At 34.9% G+C, this 27,868-nt stretch overlaps 1 protein-coding gene across 3 annotated transcripts in view; it reads left to right on the forward strand.

Annotated features, from left to right (window-relative positions):
• LOC105466647 (glycine receptor alpha 3) overlaps positions 1-27,488 on the forward strand; it is a 179,234-nt gene extending 151,746 nt beyond the window's left edge. For 2 of the 3 annotated variants that reach the window (XM_011715716.3, XM_024788140.2), the window contains 3 exons: positions 5,093-5,236; positions 7,505-7,549; positions 20,324-27,488. In XM_011715716.3, the coding sequence (XP_011714018.1) occupies positions 5,093-5,236; positions 7,505-7,549; positions 20,324-20,602 (468 nt within the window). In that variant the 3' untranslated portion in view covers positions 20,603-27,488. The remainder of the gene's footprint in view (positions 1-5,092; positions 5,237-7,504; positions 7,550-20,323) is intronic. The other variant, XM_011715717.3, reaches the window with a different exon arrangement.
• The last annotated feature ends 380 nt before the right edge of the window (positions 27,489-27,868 follow it).

The raw sequence follows: 27,868 nt of genomic DNA on the forward strand, positions 1-27,868 counted from the left end.
ATCCTTGAAAGAGAAGCATTCTTCTGCAGGATGGCTTGGGAGTGGTTTCCATGACAAAGGTCCCCTGACCAGTGCACCTCATTAGTCAACCTTTAGGTTTTATTTCCATAGACACTTGTATTCGGAGAGTGATACCGAGGGGAGATTCTTCCGGAAAATAGAACTAGGGTTCCAGTGGACAATGGGTCTTTTGGGAAGGTGGTCAAGATTGCAATGATACTGCCTAACAGGGTGGCATGCAGGAGGGGGAGGAAAGAAGGTAGTGAATCTGAATCCATGGGGAATGTGCTGTATGTCGTGAGTATGCTGTGAATGCTTTGAAGTAAGAACTGCTGTCTTTATTTTAAAGTTACTAGCCCCAAAGTTCCAAACTTCCCACGTCCTGTGTTTGCTGTCCTTGGCGGGGAAGCTGGAATGGAGGAGGAGAAACAGACTTGAAATTGGTGAAGGGGGTCGAAGAGATGATGAGGAAAGTAGGCCTTTAGGCTCAATGCTTATAAGCTGTTCACAATTAGCAGAGCCCTGGCAGGCACAAATGACGTTTCGATGTATTTGTTGTCACTGAAAACGCTCATTGAATTAATTTGGAAATTATATTTCTGAGGTAATTTCTGTGGTTCATGTCATTATGGATTCAGAACGCTCAAAAATGCACACATACTTTATGAGTCATATTCGTTCAGGAATAATGTGGCTTGAGACAGCATCTTTGAAAGCCATATTACTTGTTCCAGGACTGTATATATTTGGAAGCAGCCAGAAATTTCTGGCCGAATTACAGAATTTATGAAATTTAAATCTATACTTGCAAACAGATGGGCATTTGACACAGCACTGGAATAAAGTGAGATGCACTGCTCTTTGCCCGGTGGAGATGGTGCTGACCAGTAGAAGTCACACTTAAGTGCAGGAGGAGATGCAGAGTGCTTCCTTGTTGAAATGCTTCGTATTTCACTCTTCCGAGTGTCAAGAAATGAACTCTTTCAAAAAGAAAATCAACCCAATTGGAGGTATTAAGAAAGTGTTGCTCCAGAAAGTGAATCTCCATATGTCATCTATATTCAGTTTCTGCCCCCACGCCTGTATTTTACCATTTAATGCCTTCATTTATCTGTCCATTGACTCAGCAAATATGTACAAGTGACAAACACTGATGTGATGGTGACCAAAACAGAGATGTCATCTGCCCTCAAAGAGTTCACAGGACAAACAGGAAAAAAAAGAAAAACAAGGAATCACAATTCCAGTGCAATGTGTTAGGGTAACACAGCAAGTCAGCACAGGTACCATGGGATTCTGAACTAGATTTGGGCAAAGTCTAGCCTGAGACCTGAAGAACCTGCTGGGAAAGATGGGAAAGAGCTTTTTTCCTTACTTTATTTATCGTTCCTGCCACTCTAACTTCCCCCCAAATGTTGAGCCACTTATCCTTTAAAACTACTATCTAAATCTGTCCAAAATTCCCACGGGCTAACGTTTCATAAAAATAGCTACACTAAATATTGAAGATGAAAGAGGAAAGAATACGGAAGATATAAACAGCACAAAGACAGGCAAGCTCTCAAAATCTCAAAATGTAGGGTGTTGATCCTTAAGATAATTATACACTGGGTCCAAAGAAGTAGGACAAATTAGCTTGAACCCAGCCTGGCATTCTGTTCTCCCAGATCCACATCTTCTTAGAAGTAAGGATATTTGTTTTTACAGCAAGGAAACAGACTTGTAGCTAACTGTCCATTTCCAATGAAAGGTGGAAAAACATCTTACCTTTTATAAACAAAAGTATCTCTCATTTTTATTTCCAATACTTGGCAAATGACAGCATTTTACGCATCTAATTGGCCATATAAAGTATGAAATAAAATGAATTATCTCATGCTCACTCCACAAAAGGTATGTTTTTGCTGACACTGCTTGCAAGATATGCTTCCTTAATTTCCTTAGAGTAGAAAATTTCCTTACAGTAGCATCAAAATAATGATGTTAATGTATTACATCACTTGGAAGAAAATAGTTATCCATAAGTTTATACACATATACATAAACAAATGAATAAACAGATAAATGTAGAAGACAGTGATTTTTCTTACAGTAGAATGCTAATTGATTTCCTTAATTGAGTAATTTCCTAATACTCAAGCAAATTTTCAACCTTGAGCAATGGACATATACAAAGATACGAGGTCAGCTACAACCTGAAATCACTGCAAATTAAACTGAGAGAAGTATGAAAGCAGTTGCTTAAAGGTTACCGAATTACTTTTTCTAAGGGACTTAGGTCTGTATAAGTCTATTTCTAAAAAATACGGACCTAGCTTTTCTTTTTACTCTTCTCTTCCTGTCTCTTCCCTTTGTGTTCATTTTTAAAAGTTGTCTGTTTGTTCCGCTTTTTCTTATCCTTCTCTTCCCTTCTCTACCTTTGAGGTGACAAGACACAGTGAGACTGTAAGGCCATAGCTGAGCAAGTGTCAGAATCAAGGATGGTAGCTGGGGCTGGTGGAACCAGGATCAGGGATGCTATCAGATTACGAGAACCTATGGAACAGGATAAATAGATAGTTAGGATCAAGGCCAGTGGGGCCATTGCGGGATGGGACCAGGGGCAAGGAGTCAAATGGGGCAAATGGTGACCAAATAGAAGCCTCCAGCCATAATCCCCCCTACAGGAATGCCAAATGGAACAACTATCTGCACACAAAAAGCACCTTCATAAGAACCAAAAATCAACTGAATGATCACAGTATCTGGTTTTACCATTATATTAAGGTGCTGAGGCTGAAAAGATGGTTGGCAGAATTGAGATGTTAGTCACATACATGGTGAATGATCAAATACATGTTGAGGATAATGGGAGTCAAGTTTCCCACTTTTAGAGAAAAATTTTGCATATATAGAAAGGGTATAGGCTACAGGGAATGCTGTGGTGTTGAGTTAGATTTAGAGATACTAATGGAAGCTCGTGTTTGATGGATAGATGGATAGAGAGATAGAAAGAGAAAGATGATAAAGAAATGTATACAGTTGCTACATTTTATGTGTGTGTGTGTGTGCACGTGAATATATGTGTATGTGTGAGATTGATAGCTCTGTCCACTGTGAGGGCCTAGAAACGATACCCCTAAGGAAGATGTGAGTACACCCAGTGCCCACATCTTGGTTTCTAAAAGCCACTCTTCACTACAGAAGAGTTCCTTAGAGAAAGGGCTGACTCAAAGACCAGAATAGGAAAAGTACAAGATGAATCTGGAGTGTCTTGTGCCAGAAAGTGAGGAAATGCTCAAATAATGAGGGAGACTTGTCAAAATGATATATGTGCTAACATCTAGGGGCTCCTAATGGCCCAATCTGGGATAATGTGAGAATCAAAATAAATAATGATGTTAATGTATTACATCACTTGGAAGAAAATAGTTATCCATAAGTTTATACACATATAAATAAAGGAATAAACAGATAAATGTAGAAGACAGGGATTTTTCTCACAGTTGAATGTGAATTGATAAATGTAGATGAATAAGGAAATTAGAAAATCACCACTGAGTAACCATCATTGTAGTAATTGTTTCAGCCAAAAATCATCAACATATGCTAAATCTAGTGTGTGAAGATTTAAAGAGTAATAGAATACTTATATAATTTCAAAATATTCCATGCATGGGAAGATTCGCAATTTTACAATAGAGCAACATAGCAGACATTACCTTCATCAATTGATCAGCATTGTGTACCTCCTGATATGATGTACTGTGGAGAACAGGGAATCACTCGTTAGGAATCCCTACTAAAAATCCATCATCTGAATGTAAATGAGGAAACATCAGGCAAACTTTAGAAAATAACTGGCCTGTACTCATCAAAAGTAACAATGCCACAAAAAAAGCAAGGAGAGACAGATAATGTCCCACACTGAAAACTAAAGAGATATGACAACAAAATGCAGCACGTGATCCTGGATTAAATCCTGTGCTGGAAAAAAAATAACAAAAAAGTTTGTTTTTTAAATAAAAAAGGGTATTCTTGAGACAATTGGTGAAATGGGAGGGATTTAAGGATTAGGTGGTAGGATTTTATCAATGTTATAAATGTTAAATTTCTGATTTTGTTGAGTGTATGGTGTTATGTCTACAAATTACACTCAAATAGTTTGAAGGAATATATACATGTATATATATACACACACACATACACACACAATAATATATATACATACACACACAACAATAAATGTAAAGTGGAGAAGTAAATGTAGTAACAACTGGAGAAGCTGATAGTGCTTTTTACAATTCTTTTTTTTTTTTTTTTTTTTTTTGAGACAGAATTCTACTATTTCGCTCCAGCTGGAGCGAAGTGGCGTGATCTTGGCTCACTGCAACCTCTGCCCTCTGAGTTCAAGTGATTCTCCTGCCTCAGCCTCCCAAGTAGCTGGGATTATAGGCGCCCGCCACTACACCCAGCCAATTTTTGTGTTTTTAAAACAGATGGGGTTTCACAATGTTGGCTAGGCTGGTCTCAAACTCTTGACCTCAGGTGATCCACCCGCCTTGGCCTCCCAAAGTGCTAGGATTACAGGTGTGAGCCATCGCACCTGGCCTCTTTGTACTATCCTTATAACTTGTCTTTATAAAAGTTAAAAATATTTCAAAATATGTAACAAATAACCACATATTATTTATAAATGCAATGAAAGAAAAATATCTTAATAGAATTAATAAATACAGTTTTAAACTTTTTAAAAATATTGATGAAAATGTGGAACTAAAAAGCCAACAGCATTATCTATATTTCAATGTTCACACTTTTTAAGCACTGTACTGTTCTGAAGGTAAAGTTATACTTCATCTTACTTTTCCTTTCATCGTGTTTGGGCTATTGCCTAAATTTGAAAAAAACAAAAAAACAGAATACTCATAACTAATACATAAAATTTACAAAAATGGCTATCTGAAAACTTCAAGAAAAAATTGTCATTTTCTTTATTTTTCAATACTTCTATATGAATGACATAATTCAGAATCAGAAAAACTCAGTTTTGTTCTCAAAGGAAGTAACAATATAAGTGAATTTGCTTGCTCTCTCTTTCTCTCTTGGCTAGGTTTCATATGTCAAAGCTATTGATATTTGGATGGCAGTATGCCTCCTTTTTGTGTTTTCAGCACTTCTGGAGTATGCAGCTGTAAATTTTGTATCAAGACAACACAAAGAACTTCTGAGATTTCGACGAAAGAGAAAGAATAAGGTAAGTGATTAAATGGTTTGGGTTTGGCAGCATCCAGTTTTCACTGGAAAGTGAATGTGTTGTATTTAATAGAGATGAAAAGAGAGGCAATTGGGACTGGGGATGAAATAATATAATATTCCTTTCATTTTTTTTCCAATCCAAACTAAAAATGTCAAAAATAGCTTCAGGGAGAAAATGATGACACCTAGCTCTACTTTAAACAGCATATCTGGTGACATGAGACCTACATTAGCTTCTTTTTAATGTGCTTCCTGGAACGACCCTTTTTTATTTTAATTAATGAATTATATCATTTCTTACTTTCAATGTTAGAGCATTTCTAATGGTTTCACTTGACGTAAGTCATCAAATGTAATTATTAAAGTTCTTTTGTCAGAGCTAATTCATTTCATTATTTTCATCAAATATTACTTATTTACTAATACCATGATGATAAATACATGAAAAACTCTGTGGTCTCTTTTTAATGCATATTTTCATGAACTAAAGACATTTCTTTTGAAACCCTGTGGGAAACACAAGAAAGTCCTGTTGTTTCCTGGCTACTATCTGATAAATGATGAAACCAGGAAGAAACTTAGAACATCATGAAGAGACCATAGCCAGTTTCAGAAGTAAACCCCTAATTGGATTTGGATGTCCTAAATGAAGTTTTTCCTCTATGCAGAACTGTAATGGCATCTCCCTTGACATGCACGTGGTTTTGACCAATCCGCTTTCCTTTTCTGTAAGAGAGATCCTCTATCAACAGCAGATCTATGCATTTACTTCTAATGTGAATGTGCCAACAGACATTTTAAAGCAAATGGTCTTTTAAAGCAATGGACAGTAATATCAAAGTTTTGTGTAATTGTGGCAAGGATCCAATATCCTGGCATATTTAAGTCAAAACATAAACCTTAGTGATAATAGTATAGTTCGCATAGTGTGCATTTTTAAGTATGTAAAGATTTAACTTTTTAAGGATTCTTTATGGTTTATAAATTATACTGCAATTTATGTATTTATTATACTTGTTTAAAAAGCTTTGACGTCTTAGTGTTTGAGTCTACTTAGTATTAAACATATTCTAAAGCAGTAACTTACTTATCATTTCTAATTGGCCCTCCAAAAAGCATCACTGCTCCAATAAACACACAATTAACAGCAGCGTGGAAAGAACATCAGCATTCAGCATGAGAGATTCAGTAATACATGAACAAAAAACAGTGCTAAGACTTGCGTTTAATCAAATTTTTATGAAAACAGAAGCATATCTTTTGTACACTGAAACATACTGTGATGGGGAGATTAACTTTATCTTCTTCCCTCACCTCACCCTGGTCTACTGGTCTGTTATATTTTCTCATTTCTGCTCATTCTGCCTTTATCTCTTTCTCTTCCTCTTCTCTCTCCCTCTCCACATCCTACTTTCTCATGTTTTCTTTCATAATAACTGGCACCGGTTGAACAACAATGACAGTACAAATGCTGTATCACAGGGATGACGCTCTGGTCTTTCTTTGGTATTAGTGACTGATAAAGACCACTTTCCCTTTTAGTATCATTAATTAGAAGTAAAGCAATATGCATGTTCCCTATCATTATGATTTGCTTTTTGTCATTTTGATTTTCCATTTCCTTACCTTTTTCCTTCTCCTTATACAATTTAGAATGTATCAAGCAGGTCCTGTAAATTCTGGAAAAGAGAAGTTTTATGCATCCGGTGTCCAAATGGGTAAAGTGTGAAAGCTCAGACATATCCTACATCCACCACACATTCAATAATCACAATATCCAGTAGACAAAGTATTAGATGACAAGTTTGTATGCTCAATTCTGGATCCTTCTTTTAAAAAATTATTTTTACCAAAGTGCCTCCTTACTCAGTTTTACCACATGTAAAAGTGAAATAAAAATATTTGATGCTCCTTCCTCTTTAGCTCATAGAAAGAGGGAAGCATTCATTTTCTCCAGTGACTGGTACTCTGGGAAAATGCAGAAATGCAAAAACAGTCATATCTTATTGTTTTCTGATAACTACTTGATATATTCAGCGAGCAAATGTAATTAAATGTAATTTTGATTTAATGAAAAAAAGAGTTTTTTTAAATTCAGTTTATACGTTGGGATAGATACTTTGCATATGTGAAAATCTATTAATTGCTACCTAGGTCTGTTCAAATGGTATATGCAATTACAACCAATTGTGTAATTATATTTAATCATATATGAATTGATTCTCTGGTTTCTCAATTCCTCTTGGTCCACTTTACCTTCCCACAGACAGAAGCTTTTGCATTGGAGAAGTTTTACCGTTTCTCAGATATGGTAAATTGACTTTCTTAACTCTAAATAGAGGAATGTGGTCATCAGTAAAAAGCAGACAGCATATTCTGCACTACCAAGGCAGTGTTTGGTGGGGAAACGTAGCTCCTTTTGTATTGAAAGCGGAGGAAACACCATCCTCCTTCAGCTAAGGTTATTTTCTTTTTCTAAAACTTCATTCTTGTCTTCTCTCATCCATAAAAGGATATTTAAATATTACCCTTCATTTTTTTAACAGAGCTATTTGATTGGTCAAAATGATTTAAAAATATATGTTAAAGAGAAATGTCACATATATCTTGTAATAATCATCATAGAAGAAACACTCAGATACTTGTACAAAATTAGTTGAAAATAAATGGAAAATTTATTTATACAAACAAATTCTAAAAGCAGCTGCACAAGAGACCTCAAAATAAGGCAACAAAATGCTTTGTGCCTTCTGTGTATCCTTAGAATCCATTCTAAACGTTAAAATATGCTGAGGTTACTTATAGCAAGTGAACAATTTAGTTTTGATAGCAGCATCCTTTGAAATTGTCAAATAAAAAGAGTTCACAGAGGCACATGTCCAAGTATAATGACTAAATATTAGGAAAGCAATATAAAATAGATAGTTTTGGTCCATACGTGGTTTGACTTGGGGGTTCATAATATAGTATACAGTAATTACATAGAAATCTATTGAAGCCAAGAATTTAGCCTGGGAAATCACACACAAATAGTTCTGTCTACTAAACTTAATTTCTGGGGTAAATTATATCTAAAAGTAGCTACCAGATGATTCTAGTGTACATTGCAAGTAAGCATCCCTGCAAGAGACATAATGTTAAATAATTCTTGCAGTAATCTCAACCTCATAACAGATTGTCTAGATCTGGTATTATTTTAAAGTACTTGCTAAGTTCTCTTATAATATGTAATCACTCAGCAATTGTCCTTTTGCTACTAAAATTTGCATCTTATTTCCCAGCATCCCACTTCTCCCTTTGTTTTTCATCCCTGAAAGAAAATTTCACATGATCCACTTGCTTTTACTTGATTATCTTAACTGTAAATTTTTCATGGCATGAAATTTACATAATTAGATATAGTGTTTGCAATATATATTTATAGATACAAGTGGGTATTAGACTATATAGCAGACTCTCTAATCTTTCTTTGGAAGACCAACATAATTATATCTCTAGTAGCTAAACAGTTAATGTTTATAGAAACTATAGAATGAAAGGTATCTATTTAATTAAATATTACTTTATGAAAACTCTAATGAAAAAACAGGCTTATTGTATGGAAAGTCAATAAATTTTTATTTTTATAGAAGAAACAATATGATAACACAGATATAGTCATAAGAAAGTATATACATCCCTTTTGTGTTTAAAATATTTCAAGCATTTGGCAAATTTGGGGGTGATTGGTTTCTTTGACTTTTTGAAAACTATTTCCCTAAACTAACAGTGCTCTGGGCTGATCAAATTTGTCCTTTAAAACTATGTATTTTGCTTAGAAACAGTATGAGTAATCTAAATTTTGAAATAAACAGAACCAAAATGAGTCTCAATGTTTGTACTATGCCCTTTATTGTCATGAGTACTGGTTTACATGGATTTTCTTCAGTACTCTAATTTGGCAGAACAGGCAAAGTAAATAAAATAGTCTCACTGTAGAAAGTTTGCCACAACAGGGGACCTTACATTAATGCAATTATTGTTCCTAGGAAAGTTTTAACTAGGCTCAGCATTGACCTCAGCATTGTATACAGCTTTTTTAAACTTACTTTTTCCTCTGTGAAGGTACCAGAGAATCCTGCGTCTATTCTGAAAGAACACAAGTTTGCTCTTGTATCCAAATTTCCCCACCCCACACTGTCCCAGCCTGCTGTGTGCTGATTACGCACTGCACCATGTTATGGATGCTATCTCCAGTGCTGTGTGTGTGTGCGTGTGTGTGTCTGTATGCATGATATGGAAGCATTTTGGCTAGAGTTGCTATTCCCATGTATGATATCATTACTTCAGTCCTGGAGGCTTAAAAAGACATGCCGAGGTATTTCCAAACATGTTTTTTGTTGAGAGTTATGGATGAAATGGGATTGCTTTAATGCATTTCATGTAGCTTCCTCCACAATGCAATGTAATAGTGCAATGGTTTGCTGCAAGAAAACATATGTACACAGTATTCTAGTGCCTGTTTCCCTACTGATGATTATTTATTAATTATTATTTATATATGCAAATGAAATAGGAATGGACCATTAGTTCTAGATTTAAGCAATCCTGACCAAGTTTATGTTTTGCTAGGCACAGTGGTTATCTTTTGAAAAAATAAAGCTATCATTGACTGCATTTTGACCATCTGTACACAAACTTTATTTTATTTACTTATGTTTTTGTATGCTGTCTAACTTTAAAAATAATTCAAGATAGCTTCTAAGGATAATAAATAATTGATTTTCTGCCCTGTGCATTTGTTAAGTCTATAGTCTAAGGATAAATACAAATGTACATATATACTATTTTGATGAAAGTGAGAAGGATTCATGTTTGAAAGCCATATGGCATCCATATACACTGATTATTCAATAATCTTTCCATTCCAGGTCAGCTTATGCTGTTCTAGAGCTAAGATTTTCTTTAAATAGATTAAGTGTTTCCTACAAATGTCTTCCATGCATACCTGAAGAATAGTTATTTCCCAATAACTTAGATTCAAACAAAATTCTATTTGAATGACTCTAATAACAGGAGTTGAAATTGCATCCTCTCAAATAAGACAAAAATTGTAAGACTTTAGTTATTCCCTGGAAACAAATATTTAAATATTTAGTTTATGCTAAACTCAGCTATTTCTTATAGCTATATATTCTCTGAAAATCTGTTCAGGACAATAATATTTGACAAAATAATATAATCTCGGTTTAAATTTACATGCATTTGGTGACTTCCATCTCAATGTTAATTAAAATAGAAATGCTGCTTTTTAACATATGATGTCTATTGTAATACCCTATGTCACGCCATAATTATGAGTTGGCAGTAAGTGAATCTAACATATTATGCTATAAATAGATATGTAGATTTTTAAATAAATCATTCCATTGATTTCTTATCTGTCCTCTATAATATTTCATCTAAAACATTAATCTTCCTAAATTTACATTTTTAAATTTTTACATCTTTTAAATTTACCATTTATCAATCTTCAAACCATTTCTGAATCTAAGTTTAATATGTCAATATACACTTGGCTAATTAATAGCGAATTCAGTTGTCATCTATAATAAATGCAGGGTTCTCCTGGAGTGAAATTTCAAATAATTTCATATTAACAATTGACTTACAACAACAAAGTGTTTTTTAAATCTCATCTATAATTGCATTATTTTAGACTTTCCATTTATAAATGATATAAAAATGTGTGTAGATATATGAAACTGAATATTTTATTTTAGACTTATATTTTAGAAAAACAATTTTAATTCACTCACATTTTTCATCTGTTCTTAATATTCTCAAGGGACAATGATATTTCCCAATAAAATGAGTCATTGCTGTTTATTAGCAATTTAAAATAATCCACACATTTTGAAGTAATATAAATAGAAATTCATAACAATTTAATTTTCCTTCCTTTATTACATTACCATTTGGTAATAACATTACAAAAAAGTATTTAACAAAAAGACATTTGGAATAATCTATTTAATATTTTAATTGTATAAAGATTGCCCCAAAGGTACCTACTAAGGGAGAAAAATTAAGATGCAAATAATGTGTTTAATGCTGTTATACCTTACAGCATTTCACATCATCAATACTTCATGCTGTTCTAGATGCTTAATGTTTTGTTCACACTCAATGGCAATTTTCATGCCTTCATCACTCTCACATCCATGTAAGTTTTCTTTTTTCTGGTCATTTTTGAGGACTAAGAAGAAGATACAAAATTAGTCCTTGCCTCACACATGTGTTAGTACACACCATCATGTTTGATGACAGAGATGAAGCAATTTCATTCAATGACTGTATGCACCCTTCTATTTTCTGTCTGTCTCTAATATTTCTAGTTATAACTTGCATTTTATATGAATCAGTGTTTGGCATAATTGAGATAAAATGAAAAGAGACATACAAAGTCTCACAGTATGATATAGAAGCATAATGACTGAAATATTCTTTTTGTCAGTTTTAAATTTACAGAAAAATGATATTCCTGTAAAAAGAATTGTGTGGTAGCTAAATGGCTGTCTCCATTCTTCATTGCCTACCATTCTAACTTGCTTGAAGCATAGTAAGAAGGTTTACTTGTGGGTAAACTAAACTACTTCTTTAACTTTTTAATCAGCGATTTTGCCCACTTCCTATATTTTATGTTGTCAAGGGCCTTAATTTTATAACCACTAAAGATTGGCTAATACATAATGTCTCTGAGTCAAAAGTTCTAGATATATTTTTTATTCCTTGCTTTTTTGACATGTAATCCATGAAAATGTAAGCTGAAGCTATTTCCAGAAAATTAAATTATCTCAAAAAAATATTTGAGTGCTAATTACAATAAGGAATATCACTGCACATGTAAGCATACATAAACACAGGATAATTTATGACTGGGTAATGCAAAGCAGAGAAATTAGTAATAAAATATTTCAGTGCTGCTTCTTATTTAGTAATCTAATAATAACAATAAGCTGATAGAAAAGCTTCATCCTTGCTTAAAATTATTGTTTAAGAGAAACCTTTCAAAAAAAGTCCCAATAAGCCAGTCATTTAAAAAAATCCCTTGATGTTTTTAAGGTCCAGGGGCTCATGGTCTCTCTCATCCCCTGTCTTCCTGTGAGTGCAGACAGGACCCTATACAGGAGTCTGTTCCTTTCCTTCCCATGGAGCTGACAACCTATTTCTGAAAGGGCCCTGATATGACTCCACATGCCTCATCTCATGGGCACACTCAGAATGATCTCCACTCTTTCATACAACACATTTAAAACACAAAGACTCTTTGCATAAATTAGATTTGCAAGGAATTCTAGCAGTCACATGGCAAAACCCATGTATTATAACAATAAGACAGTGAGGACTTGAGGGGTGAATGGCCTTTTTATTTTTATGCTGTTGGTTAACCTTTTAGTGTAATGGTGCACAAATGCAAGACCTCCTGGAGAACAGGTGACTGGGTAGGCCTATTTTACATAGTATTTTAGTGCTAGTTTAGTTACTCTGAGTTTAAAACATCTAATAGTAAAATGATTCAAGTTGTTATTAGTATTCTTTCCTTTTGTGTTTGTGCAATTTCTAGAATAATGTAATATTACACTCAAAATATTAATAATAGCGGCAATTTGAGTGCTTTGTCCGGTGTTTTATATTTTCTCTCACCCTGAAAGAACTGATAGGTAGTATAATAAATATTTTGCAGGAATAAGAAACCAAGAATCAAGAGAGTTAAGTAGCTAAATTAAGGCTGTGCAGACTTTGCATGTCCTTGTCATCTCATCTCTAATATTAAATGTTTTAATTGACCATTCCAATATCTGCTTAAGCCTTTGCTCTCTGGGCAGATGGGATATGATATACTCTTCCTATGCTGTGCTCTTGGGCCATGTTGTACATTTTGGGTTAAAATGTGTTCCGTTTTTCAGTGAGATCTATTTGAGAAGCCCAAACTGATATAAAAATGCCTTGTTCCAAGCCCTTAATAGTGTATCCAGCTATGACTTTTGTTACAACGTAAACAAAACAGATATTCCAAGATGGAATATCTGTCAATTTCAGGCAAAAGCCACTGAATCCTCCAGAAACCATGGGCAAGAACCCCAAGTATTTCATCTACAACTGTATGTTAGCACTTGTCCTTAGAAGATTCAAGTCAAAAGCAATTTTCATACAGGTTTTCTCTTGTTGATACTCAGGACAAGCTCTCACCACAACATGGGACTTTCCATTGGTGAACTAGGTGGTCTGTTTTGCCTCTGTTGGAAGAGAGTCATGAGGTTCAGACCATTCTGGGTACTCAACTGCAGGGTCTATCATTGGCCCATTGTCACACAGGGGTTTTTTACATGGACAGGATACACTTCACCAGAGTCACTCCCATTGAGTTCGTCTTGAATATACTATTTTAATTTTGTCATGGCACTTAGACTGGAATGCTTTTTTGACATCGCCCATGATGGGGTAGGTATCTCAGGCCTAAATATAGACTGATGTCCTTCAGATTCCTTTGGTCTTGGGGGCTATTTCTAACCAGAACTCAAGAGAATACCAGTAGCTGTCATTCACGTAGATTATACCTGCTGACAGAGTCAGAGGATTTTCTAGTCTAGAATCCTGGCAACTACCTTAGAGTGCCACTATTGAGCTTTTTCCAGAAACTCCAGTCTATGTGTGTTTTAGCAGCAGATACTTGTACAATCAGTGAATTTTAAGACCTCAGAGAGACCAGCTTGGCTACTACGTGCCTTAGATCGCCCACAGTCTGCTTTAGTTTCCCTTTGAAATTCCATCTGGTTACCTTATACAGTGGGGCCAATAGAAATCCAAAATGTACCTGCCAAATTTCAACAGTGCCACAAGTTTTTTCTTTCTTTCTTTCTTTCTTTTTTTTTTAAATAGTAGAATGCAGAAGAAATAAAAGTTTGTCCTTTAATGTTTGTGACTTGTAGCTAATGTCCTCAGACCAGGTTATGCCTTGTAAGTGGACTCATGGGGCTGGACCTTGCGTCTTATCTGGATTAATTAGCCACCCGTACCGAGTCAAAGGTGCCACTAGTTTCCAAACTCTCCTTGACTTTCTGTTTGGTGAGGGAAATTATCATTTATTAAACAACTTACTTTTGACAATGATCTGGACCAAATTGTTTCTTATCCGGTTGTGACAACATACTGGAGAATTTAGGTTCCCTTAGGGATGGACAGTAAGATTATAATTGTGTCCACCTCACATGAAGACATGCTGTGTTTTACTTTTTTGTACCATTGAGACTAAAAACAAAGCATCAGTCAAGTCTATCAAATCCAACCAGCCATCTCTGTCCTTAACTCTGGGATAGAGTTTTGTGTCCAAAACTCTTGAATAGTTTTCACCACATCCAGCCAGCATGGTAGAGGCTGTTGGGAAACTTCTTTACTGAACCCAAATAGTCAACAGTCAGCTTGTAGGATCCATCTAGCTTTATAGGCCACACAGGCTATTCTAGAGAGAATTAATGAAAACCAGCACCCCTGTGCCATTCCCTTAATCAGATCTGAGAATTCCTGTAATCTTCCTACAAAGGAAGATTTAGGCAATTCTAAGGGCTCCCATTTTATTACATCCAATTAAAACTGGGCTAAGGAATGACTTGCCTGGGACTAGGCTCAAGCCAGAGATGCCAAGATCCTTCGTTTATGTATCACATCTTTTCCAATCATACATTTGGTTAAAGGCAGTGCCACCTACTGAGTATATCTTACTCTCTTTTTTCCTACCTACAGTATTTAGTGTGACCGTGATACCTACTATTATAGCTGATCTTTTGCCTCCTTCCCTGCTCAAGCAGTTTCTCTTTCAGTCTTTATATTGCTCTCCTGTTCCCCAGCATATTACTACATATTTTGCTCTGGTATCAGGTAATTGCAAGAAGTTGTGTTCACTACCCCCATGACAATTCATCTTTAACCATAGCACAGTCATAGCATCCCATTGAGAACTGGGCAAGGAAATCCTGGCCTTCCAGTCAGGCTGTTTTGTTTCAGCTGCCTTAACTGATGGAGTAAATTTAGCACCGTATGTCAGTGCCCTTTGTTCCTTTCCCCATTGGCACCGTAGGATTTAACTTCTGAGCTTAGGGGAGTCCACTGCCAAAACTAGAACAGATTTCCATCCTCCCAGCAGGTGATAATGTGCCGGGAAATCGTTCACAGAAATCCTGTCAATTTTTGCTGTGTTCTTTTTGTGTCTTATCAGCCACCTAAAGAGAGCTTATAGATGTACCTCTGGCCATGATCTTTCTTCTGAACACCCTAGATTTTCTTCTCATCAGTAAAACCTAGTATAGCAGCTACAAGAGTTAATGTACCCATGAATCTAAATACCCTCCTGCCTTCCCAGAATAAGGGCCACATGCCTAAGGACTCTCCTAACCCAGTGCCTACCTGAGTTTTGGTCGGGAGATATGGTTTGGGTAGGCTCCTTTCTGACTGTCATATGGCCGCCCCAGATTTGCTGCTATACTTCACATATCTACTCTTCTGTAGAGGTATTACATTTCACAGCAGTGAGAGCATCAATCAGTTTCCCTTCACAGCAGCGATTGATTGATTGATTGATTGATTGATTGATTGATTGAGTTTGAGATGGAGTTTTCACTCTTGTCGCCCAGGCTGGAGTGCGATGGTGTGATCTTGGCTCACTGCAACCTCTGCCTCCCAGGTTCAAGTGATTCTCCTGTCTCAACCTCTTTAGTAGATGGGATTGCAGGCATGTACCACCACGCCTGGCTAATTTTCTTTTGTATTTTTAGTAGAGACAGGGTTTCTCCATCTTGGCCAGGCCAGGCTGGTCTCGAATTCCTGACCTCAGGTGATCCACCTGCCTCCGGCCTCCCAAACTGCTGGAATTACAGGCGTGAGCCACCACACTCAGTCCTCAGCATGGATTTATACTGCCCCACGCTTCACCTACCCTAAAAGGGGTCATTGAAATTACACCTGCCAGTAATTCCTGAATGATAATACTGCAGCAGATTGGGGGTTAGCATTCACACCAAACATTACTTTTCACACTACAGCATCCAAAAACATGTTATTAGCTCCTCAGTCAATTAAACTAAAGATCCAGGAAAGCATGAATTCCCTAGAGAACTGCTACCACTTCTTAGCAAAGTGACCCAGTTTCTTTATGCTTTGTCCAATTTGGTAGCTACTAGCCACATGTGGTTATTAAGCACTAGAAATTTAGAGTCTGAATTGAGACATACTGTGAATGTAAAACACATGCCAGGTTTCAAGGACTTCGTATGAAATAGAGAATGAAAACTATCTCATTTTTTACTTCAATAAATGTTGAAAAGATATTGTGAACATACTGAGTTAATTTTTTTTTCAAACTGAAATTATTTTGACCTGTTTCCTTTAACTTGTTAAATGTAGCTAATGTAAACATTAAAATCACACACATGGCTTTTATTTGTGGCTCACATTATGTTTTTATGGAACAGGGCTGCACTATAGTCACTAGTTTGCAGTGTCACTTGCCTGGAGTTGCAGAAGGGAATATTAAAATTAAGTGCGGTGTCCTTCCAAGTACCAACTGGGCTTTTGTTTTCATCTTGAGCTCAGGTCATGAAGCTGCTTGCTTTACTGGCTGTGTCTTTCCCTTAAGTAGTTCGTTTCATGAGGATAATTTTTTTTTCTTTTCTTTTTTTTTTTATTTTGAGACGGGATCTCTCACTCTGTAACCCAGATTGGAGTGCAGTGGCACAATCTTGGCTTACTGCAGCCTCTGCTTCCCGGTTCAAGCAATCCTCCCACCTTAGCCTCCAGTTAGCTGATCCCACAGGCGCCCACCACCACACCTGGCTCATTTTTCGTAATTTTGATAGAGATGGGGTTTCGCCATGTTGGCCAGGCTGGTCCCCAACTCCTGAGCTCAAGCAATCCACCTGCCTCAGCCTCCCAAAGTTCTGGGATTACAGGCATGAGCGTCCACCCCCAGCCCCAAAAATTATTAATAGGAAACAAGGAATTAACGGTCTCTTGAGCCACTTTCCCCTCAGTTTTATCTCACCGATCATCCATCTACCAATTCAACAGGGGATAAACCTGTGCCATCCAGATTCCAATAGTAAAATTCAGCATGTTATTTTCTGTAGCACTTTGACTACCTCAAAACCAGGTTGGATCAGCATTAGATTCTCCTCAGAACTCCCTCCTGGAACATTTGGTCATATTGAGTCTCAAAGTTTGAAAGCCTGGTCAGCTTTTGTCCACCACTGCTGAGATTTGGGGTTCCAATTGTCATACAGACTCTCAGAACACCCATAGGCTTTAATCTAACGTTATGTTCACTCAGTCTCCTAGGAGGACGTGAGGCAGGAAACCCATCAGGCCTCCAGCATCTGCCTCGCACAGGAGACTCAGCAAGTTCTCAAGAGCACAGCTTCTTTTGCCCCTCATCACACAGGACACATAGGTACAGCTGCCATGGACAAAAGTCAGGGTGTATACGATCGCCTTCACACAGAGAATCACAGCCTTTGTTCCAACCCACACTTGTACACCACCTAGTCACTTGGGCCAAAGATCTTCAGGCCAATGCACAGCTCCCCCAATGCAGGTGCAGCCCCTCACAGTAAATAATGCTGACTCCAGTTCCCTCTGTAGCTTACCTCTATTGTTTTCAAGGAAATGATGCTTTAGGAATCAGGGGTCATTCTCAGCACTCCTGTAACAGCCCAGGCTGGATGTTAACTCTTTACTCACACTCGGGTATATGGAAAGACACAATTGAGAAAAATTCAATTGCTCACTAATATGTTAATTTTAAATAGATTATCTCTGTTTTGAGATGAGCAGCTAAGGTCTCTAAAGATTTTAAAATAAGTTATTCATAACAGATAATTAGAAAGGTAATCAATGAATTCTGCTTTACTAAGCACATCAGCTCTAATCCTGATATCTGAGCGTTTTGATAATGAATTTCTCAACTGCTTCAGTTAACATGTCAACACCTCATTGGAAATGCTCCCTGAGAAGTTATCTTTTGTCTTACTTTGAGATAGATTTTTTTAACACATAGGTTGCTATAGTTTAAAAGCCTATTTTATACTTCAACATTCAGCTGATTTATACACAAAATAGTGCAAATTACCCGGGTAGCCTACATTTTCCTTTAGAAATGCACACACCAGCATGATTTTCTGAGTTATAAGGATACTATTTTAGCACTTACGTAAGAATGATTTAATTCCAATTTGTAAGATATGGAAAACTTTAAGGCAAATTATAAATTTGCCTTAAAATTTTCATGGATGCCAAAGAAATGGTAGTCTAAATGAAAATGCTTATTAAAGAATACTGGAAAATTGATATTGATTTTCAATTTTTGCAAGCTTACAACAGTAGTCTCAGATAGTTTGGACTGTCCGTTTTTATTTCAAACTTGTGTCCTCAAAATTCAATTGCTTATATATTTTACAGTCAAAATACTTTCCAATAATCATATACTTTTGTTTTTCAGGTGGAATCATGTTACTTTCATAATTCCCAAAATAACTATTTTATACCTTACTGTATCAACTTTGGTCATCTTCTCATTTTAGAATCCATGATAACTTCTATTTTTTACTTTCATACTTTATAATATATTATTTATTGAGGAGCTACTTTCACAGAACCAACATAATTTTCTTTTTCTTTTTCTTTTTTTTTTTTTTTTTTTTGCAGACAGAGTCTCACTCTGTCACCCAGGCTGGAGTGCAGTGGCGCGATCTCAGCACACTACAACCTCCACCTCCAGGGATCAAGCGATTCTCCTGCCTCAGCCTCCCGAGTGGCTGGGACTACAGGCGCGTGCCCCCACACTCAGCTAATTTTTGTATTTTTAGTAGAGACGGTGTTTCAGTATGTTGTCCAGGATGGTCTCAATCTCCTGACCTCGTGATCCACCTGCCTCAGCCTCCCAAAGTGCTGGGGTTACAGGCACGAGCCACTGTGACCGGCCCATAATTTTCAAGAGTTCAAGCCAATTATTTTACCTTTTATATTATTATGAAAAAGTATTATCATAGGAGAGATATAACAATGTTATTAAATGTCTTCTCATCTTTTAGACCTTCAATTTAGTAATCAAATAAACCCTTACTCATTGGTAGACAGCTGCCATTACATTCTAAATAAATGTATTAAAGTAAATTATTAATTTGCATATAAGTTATTAAATACTATATTTCATAAGCATACTTCATTTATTATATATTATTAAATAATTTTTATTTAAATTTTTCTTTAAGTCCTTTCATTTACAAACATGGAAAATTATCTTCAGTTTGCCACATTTAAAAGAAATGATACTTTTTAGAAGAATATAGTAATAATAAATTTATGTAAAGTTTATGTTCTTAACATGAAATAAACTTCTGCCACATATAATTCACAATTTCAACCAAACCAATGTGCCTGAAAGGTAGTCGTATATAAACTAGAATACATGACTATCTTCTAAGTATTCCACAAAGGTTAGTGTAAAACAGAAAAGTAGCATACAGGGAGAATAACATAAACCAAGCAGTATTATGGAACTAGACTGTATTTTCTGAGGAATTGACTTCGAATTGAAAGAAAAAGCTTGAAAAGGTTTGTCTCCATGAGAAAGAAAAATTCAGTCAATGATCCTGGTATGTTCGTTCCCCTTCGACATCACACATTAGGCCATTTATACAAATAATGCAAAAAAAAAAAAAAACTAGTTTATGAATATATATAACACAATAGATTTTATCTTGTTTTAATTTAGATATTCAAGCAATATGTAGAAAATATCAGAGTTTAGTTTTCCCATTAAAACATAGCCTTTGGGATTTCACATTTATTAATGGGCGCATCTATACAAGGCAGCAGGATGAATAAATAAAACTTCAATGGGGAATCAAAACCAATTCATCTTTATATGCTTTGGTTACCTTTTCCTTATATTAATGTAAATATTAATCATGATAAAATTGGTTATGATTCTGAGATGCCTGTTATACAGGCTCTATTCTATTATTAAAGGGACTTGTCACATTTTCTTTGACAGGATGATGAGGTAAGGGAAAGTCGATTCAGCTTCACAGCCTATGGAATGGGACCATGTCTACAAGCAAAGGACGGCATGACTCCAAAGGGCCCCATCCACCCTGTCCAGGTAATGCCAAAAAGCCCTGATGAAATGAGGAAGGTCTTTATCGACCGGGCCAAGAAGATTGACACCATCTCCAGAGCCTGCTTCCCATTAGCTTTTTTGATTTTTAATATTTTCTATTGGGTTATCTATAAAATTCTTAGGCATGAAGATATTCATCAGCAGCAAGATTAAGTCTCTGGGGGCATGCAAGTGGGTCAATTCAGAGGAAAGTGTCTCTGCCATAGGTGTGTGTGTGTATATGTGTGTGTGGTGTATAAATGATGACCATTGTATTAAAATGGTATATGGAAAAGGTTCATAATTTGGTTAGCTATGCAAAGTCATGAGAGATAAGATTCTTTTAACGAATATAAAATATTTATTAGGGGATTCTATTTCATATTAATTCCCGGTGATTTGTTTTTTTCACAGTAAACCATCTAAGTGGAAGCTTTACTGCCAATGTGTTTATATGTTATATAATATCTCATAATAACAGACACGAAAACTACTTTGGAATTCCTTAATTTGTAATTCAATGCTATTAAATCATACGAAAGCAAATTTTGCACAGTAAATTTTATGAAAGGAAAGGGGGGAAATTATAAAGATAATAAAAACCAATAATTTGAATTTTAAAACTATTTTCTTATAGTATAGTTATGAAATGGGAAAATAATTAGTTACAGTGGGAAATTCACTCATATTAATGGAGGATTGTACATATAAATACTATTTAACCAATATATGTAATTTTGAAAATTTTTAAATAAGAGCATTAAAAGACTTTAATGGTTTGGAATACTAAATTTAATTGTTTAGAATAATAAATTTTCCTCTGTGCAAATTTAAAACAAATAACATAAGAGATCGTGTTACAGTCACTATCTACTTTTCTTAAACTTTATGTCTCTAGGAACGAAGGTGGAAATATGGAAAACAACTTTGTTTTCAAATAAGTATCATAGCTATGTATTTTTAGTTATTGCCAAACATTGAACAATTCAAGCCAGCACCTTGTTTTTGTTAGACTTTTAATAGCTGCTTAACTGTGTGTGATTGTGTTTAATAATTTGATATAACTGAACAAAATTCAGTAAGACTTTTATATTTTAGTTTAGAATGTGACTTTAAAATTCAATGGGATTAAAGTATTTACATTTTGATAAAAATGAGTACAATGAAAACAAAAATGGATTCATGAAAGATTTTTTAATAAAAACAATTTTCCCAGCAATGTTTTATGGGTCTCAACTCCTATCTCCAAATATAAGGAGGGAAAGTTTTAATTTTAAATGATATAAGTAAGTCATTTCTATAAAGTGGGGACTGTTTTTCTATTTCTGAATTAATGATTTCAAAATCTAAGCCATTCGCAAGATGAAAATAATTTTAAATGAAATTTTTATGTAAAATTTTTCAATGACCCCATGGGAGTACTTCAACAACAACAGAGCATTAGTAACTTGTTTTTTGCAGTGTAATTGGGTGCAAATGTATGATAGAGTTCTTGGTAAACAGAACCAGACTCTGACTCTTTTTCAGTTTTACTATTTTTTTTTAACTATTTTTACCATAAATGTATTTGGGAAAGCTTTGGAATGCCTTTTAGGTATTTTAATTATTGGTCAGATGCACAAACTCAGTCTGCCAAATTATTTACAGAGAAAACTTTAAACACTATGAAAACAATGAACTCAGATGTACAATAGAAAAGCCAGTTATTTAACGAGATGCTGTTTTCTGCCCTTCAACCACTCTCAAATTAAAAGCAAAAACTACCATTTAAAACTAAAACCTTTACAATGTTATTATACATCAGCTTATACAATTGTAATTTTTAAAAATAACATTTTAAAAAATAGTAAATGTTAAGCAGTTTTTGCTAGTAAAATACCAAGTTCCTCTCCTTTATAAGTAACTTAAAACAACACTATAAGGAAATAATATTATGTTTGGCATTATGTTCAAATGCCACAACTAAAAGAATTTGTTACTCTCTATGTACCCACGTTAAGGACTGTGCACGTGAAAATTAAACACATGCTTCTTCATTTGGTGTGTATTTAACAAAACCATGGAAACATATTCTTGTGCTAAAGATAGAGCAAGATATGTCATTTGTATTCCTTGAGAATTAGCAGGAGAGTTCGAGGTAATTATAAGCTACGTCATCTCGGTGTGTCTCTGAAATACCTGAATGTGTTTTTCTATACTTTCCACATCTTATTTCAAGTTTCCCAACATTGCTTAAGTGAATTCTGCCAGGAGCAAACAGAAATATAATAAATACAAACATGCTTACTTCCAAAAGAAATTCACAGACATCACTTGTTTCCATATTTGAGAATATTAAAAATGTGTCTTTTTTAAATCTGAAATTTAGAAAGTGAAAATACCAAACATGAGACAATGTTGTCAACAAGGACATTGGTGCATTAGAAGTCTATCTCAAAAGTATTGTACTTTCCTTAGGCATAGTTTTCCTTTCCTATTACGTTTGTCACTGTCTTACTGCACTAAGAAAATACTTTAACAGCTTTCACTCACAAGGCAACAGTGACAACGCACATGTGGCTGAATCCAATATGTTTAAAGGAATGTGTCTCCTCCTATGAACTCTTATTGACCTTTTAAAACTGAAAAATTACATCGCAATTAGCATCCTGAGATAATATTTGCCTCAGTAAGCCCTGTGTCCAACCAGAATATTTCAAATTAAACCAACCAAAAAATTATCAATGATAAGAAATTAAAAACGTGTGCATATACATTAACTACTCTACACACAAATTGGAATTCCAATGTGCATATTCTGAAGTATTTTTAAATAGCCACATTAGAAAATACGGGATTTTTGTGTATGCAGTTTATATCATTTTCTTAAAAAGCATTATTTGTATCTCAATCATTGAAATATCTGGTTCCATAGCATATGAATTTATAGGCTATTTTATACATTAGCATATATGTTCTCAACCTTTTCTTTCTTTCCCAACCATTAGAATTAGACTTAAACCATGAGGCTCTAGAACTTACTTTACAACTTTAAACAGATTCAAGAATCACTGTATTTGCAAGAAAGCTGAGGGTGTTTAAAACTTCTCTAACCCTTCCAAAAGTTTCTCCATGGCACTTGCCTGGAGAGCCCATCCAACTCTTGGTGGCTATATTAGGGAATCAACCGGGCTGTTCATCTTATTCTAGAATGAATTCTTATTCTGTTGATATAGTCCAATAACTTTAATCTTAATTTGCAATTATAAGTGCTTGTATATTTGTGTATCCCTAAGACATGAATTCATGTATTAGTTTATGAATACCCAGGATCTCATGGAAGGTAAGGGAAATTTTAGAAAAAAAATGAAGAAATGATCTAAATGTTTAACAGAAGAGAGCAAGCTGTTCACTATTTTAGTACTCAGTGCAACTTAAGTGGTTATAATATTTGAAAAAAGATTTAGATGTATCTTCCATACTATACACCCCTTTTTCTGAACATTTAATTCCACTTTTTAAAATATGCTTTTCTATTTCTCTCAACACAACATACTTCAACCTGCTGGTTACTTGGGAGGACTGAATATTATACTGGCAGCTAAATTTTTCTTTCATCTATAAAGTACACATTCCAGGAAATGGACATGAGAGAATACAAGAGACTTGCCAAAATTGACATAGAAAATACTTGCAGTATACTGTAAATGGAAAACAAAGAAACTGACAACACCACGATTCACAAGGGTCCCATAAAAATTTACAACACTCTAATAACAAAATTCTGAGAACAAAAATGTATCCAATGATCCTTAGACAGATAGCATTAACAGTCTTTGAGGTCATGATATCTTCTACTCCAAAAGTGATTCCACACTCTTTGCAACATAGATAATAGCATAAACTCCCAAAATTCATCAGTATATATGACCTGTATTTTTCATCTAGTTAATATTGAACTAGCAAAGAAAAGCAAACCATTCCAAATATAAGACAATCTGGTGTTAATACAAGATATTAGAAGACATAGCGTATATGTTCACACGGATTCCCTCCTGCGAATAAAACACCCATAATACCCATTGTATCTTGTTCCTGAATTAAGAGACATCTGCCTCAGCAGATACATTGGTTTTTATTTTCTTATTTGTGTACTACAGTGGTAAACATAGCCATTGCAATTTTTTCATTGCTATATAAACTTTGCATGAATAAACAAGCAGTGTACACTGTAAATTGCATTAATTTAATTAACTTTAAAATTAAACTTTTATCTCAGCCCCCCTCCTCTTTATAAACATACTGATATTAAAAAGTGAACTTCCATAGGGAGACACCTGGTACTCCAATTACTTAAAAAGTAAAGTGATGCATATTCTTCCCTAACAAAGATACTTACAGGCCATGTGTAAAATATAACTCCCTACAATTTAAACGGAACTAGGACAGGGAAAAATATCCTGGGGAAGCTTCTTTGAGATATAAGGCCAAGAGATATAATCCAAAGTTAGCAGCTAGGACCCACTTACCTGTTTTTTTTGGTCTACATTTTACATCTTAATAATGCCTTCATCTCTTCCCTTTCCCTCTCTCTCTCTCTCTCTCTCTCTCTCTCTCTCTCTCTCTCACACACACACACATTGGTAATGAGATGAATTCTTTCAGATTAAAAATACAAAGACAGAAAATTTTCCTAGACAAAGGTTCATAATCCTGTGACATGTTTTGCAATATTAAGTCATTGCTGGTGGAAAATATGAACCATGCAGTCATTCGATTTGGCCAGCTCTTGATCATGCAACAATCTTTTGCCTCAAAAACACATAAACAAAGCTAACTGGATCAAGTCTTTAACCCTTAACAATCGAATTCTAAAACACTATTTGAACCATTTTTGAAGAACAGCTAAATAATTGTCAGAAAGCTTTTTCAAAAGACAGCTAATAACATAGGATGACTTTGTAGTGTCCGAACAGGTGGTTTTCTCAGTACTTTTGATGGTTAACACGTAAACAAAGAGGAGAAATTTAAGGTGATAGAGTATTATTTTTCAAAAGTGATTCTGAACCCTGGCTATGTATTGGAATTCCTTACACATTTTAAAAATGCATACATATGCTTGGTATCCAATATAGAAGATTATGATTTAATCACTGATTAAACAAATATTCATTGAGTACCTTATGTGTGCCTGGCGCTGTCCCAAGTGCTAAATTTATTATCTTTGGAATAAGATATGAAATTGTGGATGATTGAAAAAATTCCAAAACCGAGAGAATTGATGTGAGCTTACACAGCTTGTTCTCTTAATAAGGATCAATTTAACACTTTTTAAGTTTTATAATTTTTTCTTTCTTCATGCAACTAATTTTAGTTGTCTCTCATTTATATTCTTAGAATTAAAAATAGACCCGGCCCGGTGGCTCACGCCTGTAATCCCAGCACTTTGGGAGGCCGAGGCGGTCAAATCACTTGAGGTCAAGAGTTAAGACACCAGTCTGGCCAACACGATAAAATCCCGTCTCTACTAAAAATACAAAAATTAACCAGGCATGGTGGTGGGTGCCTGTAATCCCAGCTACTCAAGGGAGGCTGAGGGGGAAGAACCACTTGAGCCCAGGAGATGGAGGTTGCAGTGAGCCAAGATCGCACCACTGCACTCCAGACTGGGTGACAGAGTGAGACTCTGCCTCAGAAACAGACAAATGAAAAAAGAATTTAAAATAAACCTTTGATGTGTTTCAGTTCAGCTTTCCTCTCAATGTCAGAATCTTCACTATTACATTATCCACATTCTCCGAGCACCCAAAGAGCAACTGGTAGCTCATTACTCTGAGGACAGTCTTCTGTTCCATTGTGGCATAACTCTAGATGATAAAAATGTTAATCTTCATCAAAAAATGACTTTTCCTTCCTAAAATACCAAGTAAGTTTATTGCCCTCACATAAGACAACCAGCATATATTTTCACATTTCTGTTGTCTGCGTTTAAGTTCAATCAACCCCTTATCACTAGCTTTATTCTTACTTAAACCATTCATGAGAGCATTGTAAGTGTTAAACAATGATGACACATTTTCAGACTTATAAATAATGAAATATAAAATGAATTATCTACATAGATAAATAGAAATTGATGAAAATTTCTATGTACATTATTTTCAGGAACTGTTAGTGTCTTCCTGTAATTTAGCAATAAATTTAAATTAAATATTTTTAAATTTATTTCAGATATGAAAATATTATATAAAACTCTACCAAGTAATATGAATTAAAAAAAACTAGCAGCAAACCATATTAACCATATGATGTATTTTTAGAGTAAAGCTATAACAAAAGTACAAGGGATTAAGTTGTTTTATTTTAATGGCTGCTTTTTCTCTGGGGTGGGTTTAGCAATGGTGCCTTTGGGCAACCCCGCTCACAAACACATTATCCAACCTGGCTGGTTAATAGTAAGGAGTTGTGACTTAAATTCCAGGAAAGGATTCAGATGTGAAGTTATACTTGAATATGCTTGAATAATTTTGCACTTCTTCACTTTTTTCTCTATGAATTATTCAATGGTCATTCCTTAAATTTGTATTTTAATGTATGATAAATGATAATACTGGGGGGGAGTAGAGTGAAGTACACTGACATTCTACAGCTATAATATGATATGCTATGAAAAACAAAACAAAAAGAAAATGTGCCATATATTTTCCATGTACCATCTTTATATGATATACAGTGACTTCATAATTAGTGAGTCAAGTTGTTTAAAGAACTACCAAAAAAAGTATTGCTATTTTATGGTTTTTATGGTGTAAATTATTTTTCTGTCTTCTCGAGTCTTATGTCTATGTCAGTCTTCCTTGTCCAGATACTGTCATATTTTTCCAGGAAATTATAATGAACATATACTTAAAAATTTATGCACGATTTCATCAACTTGTTTTTCATTATATTTAGTTCAATTTTGCAACTAACAAACTCTCTATCAGAGTCATTAACCTGTGAACAGTATAAAGTATTTATCATGTAACTGTAGATAATTTGATCAGAAACAATAAAAATGAACACTTTTCAAGAATATGGATACCTCTTTTGTCTAATTTTTTTACAGAACAAATTTTACCAAAGAATCATGTTGTCTTCCTGACAAAAATCATACTCCATTCCTGTTCTCATGAAAACTGTTACATCTAGGATTACATAGTCGGTGATATATCATTCAAAGAAGTCTTAATATATGCATTTCATTATAGGAAAAACACAGTGAGAAGGATGGTGAATGGAACTTTTCTACTAAGGACAGAATGAGAGAAGATGTGTTACTAACTAGAAAAATGACTTGGCATTAGTGTATTTGTAGTTTTTGTTTGTATGTTTGAAAGACTTCTTAAAATCTGTTTATTGAAAAAACCACTTTCACTTGACTTACCCGTACAGACTATTTCAAAAAGGAATACTCATCTT

This window comes from Macaca nemestrina, chromosome 3 (assembly GCF_043159975.1).
Source record: "Macaca nemestrina isolate mMacNem1 chromosome 3, mMacNem.hap1, whole genome shotgun sequence".
Classification (NCBI taxonomy): Eukaryota; Metazoa; Chordata; class Mammalia; order Primates; family Cercopithecidae; genus Macaca; species Macaca nemestrina.